Below are 16,297 nucleotides of genomic sequence, written 5' to 3'. Positions count from 1 at the left end.
TCCCGCACCCAGACTATGGTCTGTAAGCAGCAGGGCTCTGGGGAGGAGTGGCTTGACACCATATGACGTGTAAGAATATATGAAATGTGAAGCTCTTGGATTTCTAGAGACATAGCAAAGTGGTTCAAGAATCCACCACGGAGGGTCACAGCCAGCACCAATGAAACCACAGATATCTAACGGGACCTACGAGTTTACAATCAGGATCACTAAAAAATAGCCCTAGTTGATAGAAAGGACCTGAGTTGTCTCACCCTGATTTCATATATAGTGCCTGGGAGATGCCAACTGGGTAAGGAAGGGAAAGTTTGCTCCAAAGAGGCATTCTCAGTGATTCATGAAGGGAAGAATAGACAGAAACACAATGTTGCCTATTGTTGGGCCTAATGATGGCATGGACCTAGGCAGTGGTCAGCAACAGCCATTATCACCACAAGAGGGCAGAAAGCCATGCAAACTCCCCATAGAGGTACCCACACTAAGCAAGCACAGAAGACCTTAAATCTCCTAACTATCTAACTGCAGTGAAGAGAGGTCTGAGGGGTCAGAGTGGCATGTTAAACCACTCTGTGGGGTTAAAACCATCAAAATTCCAGAGTGTAGGAAACCATCCACCTTCTTCAACAAGGGGGGGAAGAGAAAATAGAGGGAGGGACCTGAAGAAAAAATAAAATTTAACAAATCTATCAGCCAATTACAATGTATGAGCCCTGGATGGTACTGAGACAAGAAAACTGAAAACACAACAATAATAAAAAAGAAAACTACACAGATATTTAAACATAAGCACACATTACGTATTTGTATGTGTGTGTGTGTAATACGTGTGATAAAATAGGAGGAATATAATGTGTCTAAATGTATTTGATAGTATTTTAAGATCATTGCAGTTTTTCATTTGCATACATGTGTCTGTAACTTTGAACCATATTAAATATTTATAGATAAAGTGCTATGGTGTCTAGAGCGATTTCAAATTAACAAAAGGGAGAGGACAGGCATACAAAGGGACAGACAAGGCTGAGGCCAGAGGAAAGACACACTGGTTTTTTTTATGCTATCCTCATATTCATATATCTGTGTATGTGTATTATTTAATATATATTTATAGATTAAATATATAACTATATATATAATTTCCTTTTAATTAAAATTATTTAACAATATTTTAATGCATAATATATAATTATATATAAATACATATAATTGTATACATAATATACAATTATATATTATATAAAGATAATTATATATTTAGTTATAAATGATATCTAATAATTTACACAGCATATAAATTAAAAACACATATGGGTGCCTTGGTCCTGCCTCAACTACATGATGGGACAGACTTAGTAGACTTCCTATGGGAGGCCTTACCCTCTGTGGAGCAAATGGGAGGAGGGGAGGGTAGAGAGAGAGGAGGGAGGGGGAACTGGGATTAGAATGTAAAAAGTAAATTTAAAAAAATATTGTTTATAATATATAAATACATATACATATAATTCATATTATATGTAAATTATGTATAGATAAATAATTTATAATGATATGAATTACATTATAGGAATATATAATTTATGTACTATAAATATATCATTAAGTATATATAGATACATATATATTCTTTCCATAATAAAAATTCATTTTTTTTTAGAGCAAAGGACATTGGACCCAAGCATTTTCTTCTTCTATCAAGCCATGAACAGACATGTAAAAGCTACACTCAAAGGCCACATAGCATATGATTCGAACTATATATATATCCATGTCAACTGTGAGAACAGTACAGGGGCTAGTAGTTGCCAGGAGGAAGGGTAGGGGTTCAGGAGGACTAGGTCAAACCCAGGGATTTTTAAGGCAGTGCAAGCATGCTGCATGATTCCACAGGAGTGGTTACAAGTCACTGTACATTTGTGCAGTGACGGTGTACAAGTGTACACCGTCAAGCATGAGCCCTAATGTGAATGTGAACTCTGTTTATTAATGAGGTGTTAATCAGGTTCACTGTTTATATCTAAAATACCACTCTGCTGGAAAATGGTCACCTCAATCCCATTCACAATCTGATGGACTTTTAGCACGCGTCAGTCATGCAGATCTGCTGTGACCTGGCCACACATTTCCAGTGCTGTAGTGCACTCATGGGTACAAACATGTACCACGTGCCATCTGGTCTATAGTGCACTGCACGGGGTGACTCTGCCACCTAGTGACACTGTAGCCATCTTAACTGACCAACAGATACTTGGAAGGTGTACAATGATAAAATCACCTAGTGCATGTTTCTTAGAACCGTGTCACTGAGTGACACATTTCACTGTGGAGCCCTCACTCTCCCACTGCAAGGTATATCCAGAAACCCTAAGACAGCAGGCAGGATGCAGGTGCCCTGAACAGCAACACTGCGGCCCCTCCTCACCCAGGCCTCCGGGGCCAGCCAGCAGGAACTCCTGTCTGCCTATCCTCTTGACGATGGGCGGCTTCTCCTCGCTGCAGTAGGGAAACAGGTCCTGGGAAAGGCCTGTGCTGTAGTTCAGGATGATGTACTGAGTAGTCAGAGCCAGACACAAGAAGTAGCCATCCACAGCCACAGCAAGAGGCTGCTCTGGAGTGGATACTTCCTTGACAATCTGTACTCGGTCCTCATACACCAGAAACATTTGGACGGTCCTGCGTTTCACAGAAATGATGCACACTTCCACGCAGAAAGGGTCCCCATTCACAGGGTTCTCATTCACGGCAAATGTTGTCGCCCCTTTGATGCGGGCTCCTGAGGGGACTGGCTCCAGGTTCAGCATGTTAACCAGGGTTATTGAGTTGTCACAGAGTACCAGCAGCCTATTGAGAGCTGAGGCTGCACACAGCTCATTCACAGGCTTCTTGAAGCCCAGGTGTCTGTGCAGCTGCTTGGTGGCAATGAATGAGGCTGTCCCGGTAGGCAGGGCCTTCTCCTCCAACAGGAAGTGGTAAATGAAGCAGTCGCTGGTGCCGACATAGAGGTTCCTGCCACAGCACTCCACACACTCGATGCTGATGTGCTCTTTGTCACCTGTCAGCAGCTCCCGCTCCACTGCAGAGACCAAGGTGAAGGCCTTGATGTTCATCATGTCTACTGGGTGATCTGTGGGAAGAGGGATGGGAAAAGATCAATGTTGGAGGAAGAAGCACAGACAACAAGCTGCAGGAAAGACGCACGGATTCACCATTCACCATTTTGGCAGAAGAATCTGACACCATTAGAAGGCAGAAAGAAAAGTGTTCCCATGACTTGCCTGGGAAAGAATACACATACATGTGCTTAGGATGACTTGCCCTTCCGCTCGTTCCCAACAGAGCTGAAAGCGCCGCAGAATTTTCTCCATCGTTCCTGGGAGATACGCTGCAGACAGAACACCCACTTACACCCACACATCCACAGACAATGTGAGAGATACACTTCTAAAACAAGCAGTAAGAGACCTCATCAGGCTTCTTGCATGTGTGTCTAACAGAGTAGTGGGAGCTATGTTCTGAATCCCTTTGTGCTCTCCGTGGGGCAAGCTTGTCAGCTTCAGCTCCACACTAGTCTCTAGGAATAAACACGCTCCCACCGAGTAGCAAAGATGAGCCTCCAGTCTCCCATCTTGCAGGTGGTGAGATGAGCTGCTCAGTAGGTCTGTGAGTGGGTCACAGGTATGGCTGTCACTGGATAGCCTCACTGGAAGAAAAGCACCCTGGGCTTCCAAAGGTCTCCTCTGACACGAACTCTGGTTTTACATTTCATAAAGTCAGAAGCTGCAAGACAGCCTTCCTTGGTTTCTCAATGGTAGAAAGGCAGTTCCCAAGGACAACCCCTAACTCCTGTGAGACAGGGGACCCACAGATTTAGAGGGACTAGAAGGCTGAGAGAAGTGACAGAGGCCATCATCAGGCCAACATAAGAAAGCGGCCTCTGGGGGCTGGAGAGGTGGCTCAGTGGTTAAGAGCACTCTGTGCTCTTCCAAAGGGCCTGCGTTCAATTCCCAGCAACCACATGGTGGTTCACAACCATCTGTAGTGAAATCTCGTGCCCTCTTCTGGCCTACAGACATACATATAGGAAGAACACTGTGTACATGATAAATAAATAAATCTTAAAAAAAAAAGAAAAGAAAGAAAGTAGCCTCTATCACATCAATCTTCTCAGATGGAATAGGATCACTTTATGAGAGATTAATTCCAATTCTCTGACACATTCCAATGAAGGCTGGAAGACCTCAGAAATGAGCTATTTCAGGGAAAGGGAGGAGCTCCACAGTGTCTCTGATGCTTTTCCACTCAAACACTCTAGAGCAGTGGTTCTCAACTTTCCTAATGCTGAGACCCTTTAATACAGTTCCTCACACTGTAGTGATCCCCAACTATAAATTTATTTCTGTTGCTACTTCATAACTATAATTTTGCTACTGTTATGAATCATAATGTAATGTTTTTGGAGATAGAGGGTTGTCATGGGGTCACAACCCACAGGTTGAGAATCACTGAGTGTCACAGTTTTGGGCACCAGAGGCAATGGCAGGTATTTTACATCAGACTGTGACTCTGAGCCCAAATGCCCAAGAGGGAGGACCATCTGTGGAAATACCTAAGCTCTTCCCATCCATTTCCATCACTTGAAATGAAATTGGAATGTCTCTCCCTAGGTCGTGAGTTCAAACTTCACCTCCTTTCTAGTCGTAATGGGAGGAGAAATGGCTTTGAGATTAAGGCTTGAGCGTGAGGACCCTAGGTATGGGCTTAGTGCCCTTCACAAGGAGGGTAGAGAGCTGTGTGTCCCTTCTACTGTGTGATTACATAGCACAAAGTGCCTCTACGAACAGGGATCCTAACCAGACACTGGCTGATAGTCCTTTGAGCTTCACATTCTCCACGGGTGGGAGCAATAAAGCACCATCACTTACAGGTCACCCAGGACCTGTGTTGTAGCAGGACAAAGACACTTAGCTTTTCAATCTGGTCCCCATCTGTGAAATGAATGTAAAAGCAGCAGTCCTGACTTCACAAGACTGAGGTGGAATAAATCTGCTCAGGGAGTGTTCACTCTCTGGCACACAGCACTCTGAAGCTGTTCATTCCAGCACGGAGACTAACTCTGCCCACTTCTTGATAGGCTCCACTGCTCTCGGCACAACCCCCACTCCTCAATCTGCTTTATCTCCCAATCTGGGCTCCAAGAAAGGAAAGACTACCATGCTCTGTTCTCTGGTATGGCTATCTCACTGACCTCTACCCAAGGACAGAGGGAAACAAACAAGAGCCAGCATAAGGTATGCTGGTGCACACCCGCTATCCAGCACATACAGAAGGGGCAGAGGTGAACTACCAAAAGTCCAAAGCCAGCCAGGGCTACATAGTAGGACCCTGTCTCACAGCAAAACAAAAAGCAGGAGCAGGGGAGGAGAAGGGGTGGGGGAGAACCTCTTACTCCTGGCCCTGATGAGAGATGTGAGCCTGTAATCCAAGCTACTAAGTGAGCTAAAGAGGGAAGGAAGATCACACATGAAGGCCTACCAGTCTCTAGGTGACAGGCCTTCTCAGAGCCCCTGGGACAGCTGGAAGAAGAGCCCGTATAGACCTCTGCAGGTAATGTCTGGGGCATAAAACTTTCTTTCCCTCTTTCTTAAAACAGCACCACCTATTTGTCAAGACCAAATAGAATTACCAGAACCTACCTAGACAACTTTTCCATTTAAATGCTAATGAGTAAACCACAGATATTGAAATGTAGGCTTGGAGACATCTAAGCCAGTAAAAGCTGAAATAATACAAAATATGTCTTCCTTCATTGGTTGATCAATCAGGGCTGTCTTTTAAAACGGCAGGATAAAGCGATCCTGCCACTTAAAGTATGAATTGTACCTCCTGCTTTTGGGAAAGAATAAGGAAACAAGCTTTGGGCACCTATAATCACACTCCTCTTATTTTAACTTCATAAAGCAGGTTGTACATAATTCTAGTCCCCGTCTTCCCTCAGCATAGAGATAAACTACACATATTTGCAGTGAAGAATATCATGTAGAGCCAAATACCTCCTGTTTAGTTTAATGAAGGGTGAGCAGGAAGAGGGGAAGGAGAGGAACTGGAAGGCAATCATGTGTCTTATGAAAAAGCTATAATTCTATGGTACTTCAAACAAATGCAGTATTGTTTCATCATCTACCAGCTCAAGTCTTGCTGATGATGAATTTCCTAGTAGAGGTCTTTAAATGAAAAAAAAAAACAGAAAAAAAAACAAAAACAAAAACAAAACAGAGCTGGAGAGATGGCTCATTGATTAAGACCACTGGCTGTTCTTCTAGAGGACCTGGGTACAATTCCCAGCACCCAACCACATGATGGCTTACAACTATCTACAGCTCCATTGTCAGGGAAATCTGATGCCCTCTTCTGGTCTTCCTGGATACCAGGCATCACATGGTGCAATGCATGCAGGCAAAATCCTCATATACAAAGGAATCCTAGTATTTTTGTAAAATTAAAAGACCACTCCTTTCTCTCTCTCTGTTGTTGTTGAAGTCAGGGTGTCTTGTAGCCCAAGTTCTTCTAGAATCGCCAGCCTCCTCCTTCCACTCCTAAGTGCCGTGATTATTAGGTGTGTTTCCCCACATCTATTAAGAGCCTGTACCCAGAAAATAAAATACTCAGAAACTGATATTGGGGTTCAAACTTCAAGCTGAAGATAAGAAAAGCAAAGCAGCCAGGCAGTAGCTCTCACTCTACCTCAGACTGAAAGATGATTCTGGCTCCACCAAACCTCAGAATGCTGCTTCTCAGCATGGCTGGAGAATCCTGAGACTTCAATGCCTTCCTAACCTCAATGTGGCTGGAGAATGACTGCCAGCTCTGAGACCTTGCTCCTGTCTTATATACCTCCCTAATGCTGGGATCAAAGGCATGAGCTCCATTATTCTTCATTCTTGTATAGGCCATGGTGGCCTTGAACTAACAGAGATCCGTCTACCTTTTAATCTTAAATCCTGGGATTAAAGGTATGTACTACCACTGCCTGTTATCTATAGCTTGAGGCTGACTTTGCTTTCTGAATCCTAAGGCAAGCTTTAATAAATCATAAATAATATATCACCACAAGAGCCTGCTCTTGTAGTTAAACAATAGTTTATAAAAAGCAAAGTTGGGGGCTGGAGAGATGGCTCAGCGGTTAAGAGCACTGAATGCTCTTCCAGAGTTCCTGAGTTCAATTCCCGGCAACCACATGGTGGCTCATGACCACCTTGAATGAGATCTGGTACCCTCTGCTGGCCTGCAGGCAGAAGACTGTATACATAATAAATAAATAAAATCTTAAAAAAAAAAAAAAAGCAAAGTTGGATGGAGGCAAGTGAAAGATGAACACACAACTTAAAACGGTTTATTCTTATAAGCAGTAGCAGCATTCTCTCCATGACCTAGTTCAAAGGATATTTATGTAGCTAAAATAAGAATTCTAAAAAGGTAAACATTAGGCCACATATTTGTGTTATCATTAGGTCCAACTTGCAGCAAGTTCCTCTTAGTGTGTAAATAAAATAAAAAGTTCTAAGATGGTGACTCACTTCCCAAAGGGCCTTACAACTTCATGAAGGAAGTAAGACTAAAAAATACAAGGGGGATAGATAAATGTTGCCTAAAGGCCAAAATAATAGTGTTATATTTTGCTTTTAACATAACTTTTTTGCTAGTCCTTTAAGAATTTCAAACAATGTGTTCTCTGCCCACTGACTTAACTTTGTGCCTTCCTTCCTTCCTTCCTTCCTTCCTTCCTTCCTTCCTTCCTTCCTTCCCTCCCTCCCTCCCTCCCTCCCTCCCGCCTTCCTTCCTTCCTTCCCTCCTTCCTTCCTTTTAACCATCAAGTCCAATTTGCTCTGCCCATATATTCTTGGCTGTGTGCCTTCACACACACACACACACACACACACACACACACACACACACTCGCGCGCGCGCGCACACACACACACAGGAACTACCCTATAAGAAGACAACAATGCTGCTAGTTGCTACTAGACACCACATATCAAATAAATAAATAAGCTCGGTGCCAGAAATGGGTTTCTACTTTTGGAGTTGCTGACTGGTGAGATCTCACAGATTCCAAATATTATAGGCTATTGCCAAGGCTCTTGGTTACCCTACAGACCTCAACAGTAAGGCCCTATTACTGAAGACACAACATACTTGAGTCACAAAACATGAAGATATCATGTTGGTATTGACCTGGAAGCTTTATTCCTACTGGCTGCTTTCATAGTGCTGGAAGGTGCTATGCAAAGTAACAATCTTAATCATTGTTCTCTACCAACTTGAGATTATGCACTCTGTCCTTTGAAAGATACTGCCACTAATAATCTAAATGTGTCTTTGACAATTCCAATGTAGGGCCAGAGAGATGACTCACTGGGTAAAGATGCTGTTGTCAAGCCTAAGGACCTCAGTTGGATCCCCAGAATTGACATGGTGGAAGGATAAAATCAGCTCCCACAAGCTGTCCTCTGACCTCTACATGCATACTGTGCACAAAATAAAATAAAAATTTTAAAAGAACATTCTAATATAAAAGTATTCGTTTATTTCTACCAATGAACACAAAAGCAGTATTGGTTAGTTAGCATCTACAGGGGCTGCTATAATAACTGGCTGCTTTGGGTGTCTTCCCTTAGACTTTTAGGTCTCCAAACCTAAGCTCCAGAATGATGAATTCATTTTTTAAGGCTCCCCATGGGTTGGGTACCAGAGAATTTAACATTGCCCATTTCTAAAGATGCCTGTTCTCTTGACTTGGAAACAATAGTCATGTAGGCTTCCAGGGCTTAGCTTCTTCCTCTTCATAGTACACAGCCAAGGTCAGAAGCTCAGATATGAGGGAGTTTATGAGCTATGCAGAGCACCAGTTCTATGTTCTGACTTCATGGACACTGTGTTCCCCAAAGCAAGCCCAGGGTTCTCTATGTACATTCTATTAAACATTTGAGAATCACACAATACAAGTTCTGCATAATAAACTCTCCTGAGAATTGAAAAATAGGGGGTTCATATCCCCTTTTATGAAACCAATATAAAGCATATCTCTGATAGTAAAGCTCAATCGTGTTTTTCTCAAAAGGGAAAATTAGGTCATTCTTACAAATAAACATGCCCCTTAGCAGCTGTGTCAATCAATCAACATACACTTAAAACAAAATGTGACTAAGCTGGAATACTTATATTGGCAGTATGTTTACAGGAAAGTCCACAAAGATAAAATCTGTTGGTTTAGTTTTCCACATTTACAAACTAAGAAAGAAAAATGTCATTAGTTTCATAGTTGCATAAAATCTCAATTCAACATAATATATTATCCTACTACCTAAAACAAATCCCCAAAATCAAGATTTTTATAAGATGTGCTTTATTAGTTAATAGTGTGTGTGTGTGAGTGTGTGTGCAAGTACTCACAGAGGCCAGGATCCCCTCTTGAGCTGTAGTTATAGACACAGGTGCTTGGAACAAAACTCCAGCCCTCTGTAAGAGCAGTATACTTTCTTAACCACTGAGCCGTCTCTCTAGACCTCAACAGCTAAAATGTACAACTACCTCCTTCAAAAGAAGACAAAGATGTCTGTTAGTACCATCTGTAGTGGGATGAATGGAGTCCTAGTCAAAACGCTAAAAGGCCTAACCCTAACCCTGTGAACACCACCTTCTGCAACACAAGACCTTACAGATGACTGGATTGACACGAAATATTTAGGTCAAGCCCTAACCAACATAACTATGTTGTATAATAGAGGAATCAGGCTACATACACCACACACACACACACACACACACACACACACACACACACACACACACAGAGAGAGAGAGAGAGAGAGAGAGAGATTAATAAGGGGGGGGAGATCAGGATCTATAATTCAACCAATGATGGATGGTACCAGAAGAGGAATTCCATGGATTCTCCAGCTCTCAGAGGAAGTGGCCTGCCCGCCCTGGACCCCAGATTTTGATCCTCCAGAGCTGTGAAACAGCAAATTACTACTGCTTAAGGCACCTACTTTGTTACAGCAGTCCTGGCACACACTGATACATTGTGTCTATTCTAAGATGTACTGGGAGTTTGCCAGTATGAAAGTAGAAACCCAAATCAACAAATAGTACACAAGAAGTTGTAAAGAATTGAAATCAAAGACATAAAAGTACTAATACTCAAATGTCTACATGGAGGTCTACAAAGATTCTCTTAGAATTAGTAAGAGTTTAAAAGTAGTTAATTAAAAATATTTATATCAAAGTAATCTGCATATCTACATATAAGTAACAATGATAAACTTTAATCTTAAAACATATTCAGTATAACAATATGAAAGAATCATCTAACAAAGTTGTACAAGATCTCTGAGAGGTGATGGCACATGCCTTTAATCCCAGCACTTGGGAGGCAGAGGCAGGCAAATCTCTGTGAGTTTGAAGCCAGCCTAGTCTACAGAGTGAGATCCAGAACAGCCAGGCCTATGCAGAGAAACTCTGCCTTGGGCAGGAGTGGGGGGGGGTGTCTATGAATAAAATCTTATTCCTATACATTAAGGAAGACCTAAATTGTAAACTTAGTTTTTTTTTTTCCTGCAGAAACTGACATATTAGTTTTAAATTTTACATGGAAATCCAAGGACCTTGAATTGTCCAAACAATCTTGAAACTGAAGCACAAAATGACAGGACCTAGAATAATAAGAGATCAGAAACCGCTATCAAACAACAGTATGCAACTAAGACATAAGGCTAGCCCGGTTCTGCAGTGCCTGAATGTAGTCCCATCTACTTGGCTAGGCTAAGGCAAGAGGATCACTTCTGCCTAAGAGCTAGAGCCTAGATGGGCAACATAGCTATCTCAAAACAGTAAAGCAAAGAAAGAAGGGGAAGGAGAGAGAAAGGGAGGAAAGGAGAGAAAAATACATAAGGGTTTATATAAATAAGCATGTCAAGCCCCATACGGGGAGGAGAAACTGCAGTCCATATACCTGCTAAATCACATGAGAAGATATAAAAATCCTAAAAGCCAACAGTCAAAACAAGAAACACTTATTTTCCACATGAGTAAAAAAATGCAAGAGGACACTTCAGAAAACAAGGTACATCGATGACCAAAAAGAACATGAAAAAACTGTCACTATTACTAGATACCAGAAAAATTTAGGTTAAGCTGCATAAGCTGACTTCATACCTATGAGAATAGCATGCAGTAAGATGACTGACACCAAGCAGAGCATGGTGGCATTTGCCTCCAACTCCAACACAGAGGAAAGCAGAGGCAGATAGATCTATGAGTTCGAGTCCAGAATGGTCTACAGAGCAAGTTCCTGTTGTGAAATATTATTTTAAGGAGTGCCACACTTGTTCATGCTGTGGAACATTTGTTAAATGAAGCAAAGATGTGCTGAATTCTTTTATATTGCATTTGTTTAACTCTGTGAAGCTGTGTTACTTTGCCTGTCTAAAATACCTGATTGGTCTAATAAAAAATTGAACAGCCAATAGCAAGGCAGGAAAAATGACAGGCGGGGCTGGCAGGCAGAGAGAATAGATATCTGGGAAGAGAGCAATCGAGGCACGAAAGAGAGGAGGGAAGGAAGACTCGAGGGGCAGCCTCCCAGCTACACAGTAAGCCACAGAGTAAGAAGTAAAGAAAGGTATACAGAAATAGAAAAAAGTAAAAAGCAAACAAAACAAACAAACAAACAAAAAAACATAGGCATGAGGTAGGTGGGATAATTTAAGTTAAGAAATGCTGGCTAGAAACAAGCCAAGCTAAGTCCAGGGATTTATAAGTAAGAAAAGGTGATTATGTGGGAGCTGGGTAGCAGGCCAACCCAAGAGCCAAAGAGCAAAGGGTAAAATCAACTAGCAAGGCTGCATATTGAGAGTCTGTCTTAAAAAAAAAATTGACTTATAAAGACCTGGGATCAGAATCTAGTACTATCTGTTGTAATTTAAGAAAAGCAGCTCTCAAGAGAAAGATGCCATATGACAGGGTTTAAGCAGAGGGGTTTTTATTAGGGAAAGGGATCATAAAGAGGGGAAAGGGGAGGAGGGAGACCAGCCTCCTAGGACAGGAGCAGCAGGAGGAAGGGAGAGAGGAACAGAGAGAGGGAGAGGAAGAGGGAGAGGGAGAGAGAGAGAGACAGAGACAGAGAGAGAGGGAAGGAGGGAGGGAGGTGGGCAGGGCCCTTTTAAAAGGGAACAAAATGAATGTGCACAGGTGGTGCTCTTAATGGCTGCAGCTGAGGGCGTATCCTGTCAGAACCCCATGGACAGGCCAGTACAGATGCCTGAATACCAACACTATCTAAACAAAAGAAAACAAACAAGAAAGTAAAGATGGATGCCAAGTGTCAATGGGGACTTAGATCAAATGGAAATCTTAGGCTTTGCTGGATCAAGTTTAAGGTGGTATAGTCTCTTTGAAATTCTATTTGGTGATTTTTCTTTTTACCAAAGCTAAAATATTATCTAGTACCCCACTGATTTCCCCCCTCCCCTCGACAGGGCCTCAAATTCAATATGTAACTGGAATTACTGACATGAACCACCTCGCTTGGCCATTCTTTTGCTTTTTCCTTTTTCTTTTCTTTTTTTTTTTTTCTTTCCTGAGTCAGGGTTTCCCTGTGTAGGTCTGGCTGTCCTGGACCTCACTCTGTAGACCAGGCTGGCCTTGAACTTGGAGATCTGCCTGCCTCTGCCTCCCAAGTGCTGGGATTAAGATCATGTGCCACCACCGCCCAGCTTAGTTACTTTTCTATTGCTGTGACCAAACACCATGACCAAGGCAACTTATAGAAGAGTTTATTTAAGGCTTATAGTTTTAGAGAGTTGGGGTCCGTGACCATTAAGGTGAGGAACAAAGCATGAGAAAGGGAGGGAGGGAGGGAAGGACAGGAAGAGGGAAGGGGGGAAGAGGAGAGGGAGGAGGAGAGAGGGAGAAAGGTGGAGGGAGAGAACAAGCGCACTAACTGGGAATGGCATGGGCTTTCTGTTGTTGTTGTTTGGTTGGTTTTTTCAAGACAGGGTTTCTTTGTGTAGCTTTGGAGCCTGCCCTGAAACTCGCTCTGTAGACCAGGCTGTCCTCGATCTCACAGAGATCCACCTGCCTCTGCTTCCTGAGTGCTGGGATTAAAGACATGCACCACCACCTCCCTGCTGTGCCACCATCACCCAGTGGCATGGGCTTTTAAAACCCCAAAGTCCACTCCAGTTATACACCTCTTAATCCATCCCAAATAGTCCCCAAACATTCAAATAGGAGTCTACAGAAGCCATTCTCATTCAAACTATCACACTTGTCAAAATTCATTAACCTGTATGGTATGTGCATTCTCCTAGGCACACCTGTAAAATATATATATATATATATATATATATATATATATATATATATATAATATATAGTGGGGAGGCAGGAGGACTGAGTTCAATCTACACAAGGAAACTTCCTGAAAAAAAAGACAATAAGGGGCTCATATATTTGACCAAAGGTATCTGGATGTCATGGGAAACTAGTAGAACACCAGCCCAGGCATAATATTGGCACAGATGTTCCCCTGAAAAGGTAAAATGCTATAATAAGCACAAAGCTTCAGGTTATCACTGCAGGAGATTTCAGTTTCTGTCCATGGCTTTAACAAAACACATGGAAACTGCGAGTGAGTATAAGAACACTACACAATGAAAACTACACTGCCTGTGGGAGAATTCTAGCATTTTCTGAATAAGCCGATGATCCTCCCAGCCATGGAATTTATTTTATGTTCACAAAAACAAGAACAAGGAAGGAACATCGATCATGTCCGAGATGGGAGAAAACTAGAAACACCCCAGTTTTCCTCCACAGGATAGAGAACTGCACAATGCAATAAGAAAATGACCTACAGGTAGTACAAGGTTGAATCCATTCATGGGGAAATCTCATGAGAAGAAGAAATAAATTCATAGGTGATGAGCCTGGGATTGGACAGATGACGGATTTTTAACACATCAAAACTGTTTAGTTTCCTAAACTGAATGTTGCTGTCATTATTTGTTGTATCTTTACAGATTATAAGTATTTTTCTACATGTTACTAATTAAACATTAAATTTTAAAGCTTTTTATTAGTATATATTAATTATATATATAATGGGTTTCATTATCACAGCTTTTTTAAAAATTTTTGTGTGTATCTGTGGGGATGTGTATGTACCTCACATGTGCATGCTCATGTGTGAGTACATGTATGTTCATGCCAAGACATGCATGTAGAAATGAGAGGACAGCCTCAGATGTTGATCTTTACCTTCCACCTTGGAAGCACCTCTTGAGCTAGCTAACCTATGAACTGCCAGGAATTCTTCTTCCTATAGTTTCCATGTTGTCATAGGTGTACTGTCATTACAGACATATGCTACCAAGCCTGGCTTTAAGTGGATTCTGCAGACTTGAACTCAGACCCTCACATTTGTGTGGCAAGTGCTTGACCCACTGAACCATCTCTTCAGTCCTCATTATGACATTTCCATACACAAACATAGTGTATTTTGATTGGTGCAATAGTGGCATGACTATTGTAGAGGTAACCATTCACTATCTTATTAGCTTTACACATTAATTATCTATAAATTATTTGCTTTCCCAAACTAGTTTAATCTTGGGAATATAAAAAGAATACATTCAGTAAATTTACTAGAATACACAACTCACACGGTTTTCATTTAAAATTTCATTTCATGGAAGCATTATTTATCACATATGTAAGTGATCTACTCACAATTACTGAGTTCATCTAAATCCAGTATTTAGTTTACATTAAATCCATATCTAAGGACCATTTCCAAATATTAAATATATTTGAAATCTTTAGGGGGCATCTCATAAATTATTAATCATAAATGCCTCTTATATTATTAGAAGAAAAAGGATAAGATGAGCATGTGGGAGACTGCTTAATGAGACAGATGCCCTACACTGGGTGAGGGTCTGCCCCTTCTGAGGCAGCAGGTTTCACAAGGACACCCACTTACCTCTTGGGCTGTTCGCCATAGTAAGGCCAGGGAGATGGCTCAGCCAGTAAGGGCACCTGCCACTAAGTTAGATGACCTGAGTTTGGTCCCGGAACCCACATTGGGGCAGAAGTTAAGAACTTATTGCTGCAAGTTATTCTCCAACCTCCATACAAGCATGTGTCCTCACACACACAATAAGTCAATGCAAAAACAAACAAAATGAAAAGCCACAGCACAAGAACAAATGAGTGAAATAAAAGCATTTGTAAGATCAGTTATCTAGAAGCCAAGAGAAATTTGCAGATACATCATAATTTATGTACATATAAAATTAGACCAACTCTTGCTCTGGACAGAAAAAAAAATGTTGAAAGAGTACTGAGACAAAGTGGCATTTATTAAGATGGGTGCTACACAAGGATTTGGCCCCAGTTTGTTTCTAACTCCATATTCTCCCAGCTCTACTGACTGAAAGGACATGCTGACTTCAGTTCTTCTGAGCAAAAGCCTTCCTGACCACAGTAGCAGCGCTAATAAGAGGCCTGGATCTTTCAAGGCAACTACCTCGGTGGTAACTGGTCCTGATGTGATTCCTGAGATCAGTAGGGCTCTTACTGCCTGCTGTGGGTCCCAAGGATGAATCAATCCTAAGACTCCATCTGCCTTGCTGAGATTCAGGGACATTCCCATCAAATCAGGATATATATTTACCTGACATAAATTGTTCTTGCTGACAAGCACCCCAGTCTAGTGACTCAATCCTGAAATTTGCTGGAAGCCAACAACAAATACATTAGCTTGTAACCAGGCAACACTTTCAAAACGAGTACAGAGAGACAGCAAAAAACTAGGTATAAAAAAAGTCATAGAATACTGGCCTGTTTCCAGTGACCTGAGAGAGACAGAGGAAGGGGAGAAGACAACTACAGTCTAATTGGTCTTTATACTACCCATCACACTTCTGCATCTAACTACTCATCGATGTGCTAATACAAATGCTAATAAAAATACAGAAGTATAAGTCGTCCCCTTATCGATGAATTCCATATCTGAACCCATGGATTCGGGGTTCAGTGGAACCCATATCAAAAGTATTTGGCACACATCATGTATATCATGCAAAGCTGCTACATGTGTCTGTACTAAATATGTTCATCTAGAGATGACTTAAAGCATATGGCAGCACGTGTAGATGTAATATACAACTGCTACAGCATCCTGTATTCTATAATACTTAAGACCCACAGACCTGGTACCCAGGGAGAATTCTGG

General features: G+C 41.8%; 1 protein-coding gene across 3 annotated transcripts in view; it reads right to left on the bottom strand.

Annotated features, from left to right (window-relative positions):
• The window catches only part of Tgfbrap1 (transforming growth factor beta receptor associated protein 1), a 52,751-nt gene that overhangs the window by 27,283 nt on the left and 9,171 nt on the right, over nucleotides 1-16,297 (bottom strand). For all 3 annotated transcript variants that reach the window (XM_027386738.2, XM_027386739.2, XM_027386737.2), the window contains one exon: nucleotides 2,420-3,121. In XM_027386738.2, the coding sequence (XP_027242539.1) occupies nucleotides 2,420-3,107 (688 nt within the window). In that variant the 5' untranslated portion in view covers nucleotides 3,108-3,121. The remainder of the gene's footprint in view (nucleotides 1-2,419; nucleotides 3,122-16,297) is intronic.

Source organism: Cricetulus griseus (genome assembly GCF_003668045.3).
Source record: "Cricetulus griseus strain 17A/GY chromosome 1 unlocalized genomic scaffold, alternate assembly CriGri-PICRH-1.0 chr1_1, whole genome shotgun sequence".
NCBI lineage: Eukaryota > Metazoa > Chordata > Mammalia > Rodentia > Cricetidae > Cricetulus > Cricetulus griseus.
Note: the sequence above shows the minus strand (reverse complement) of the source record. Positions and strands in the feature narration are given on the sequence as shown.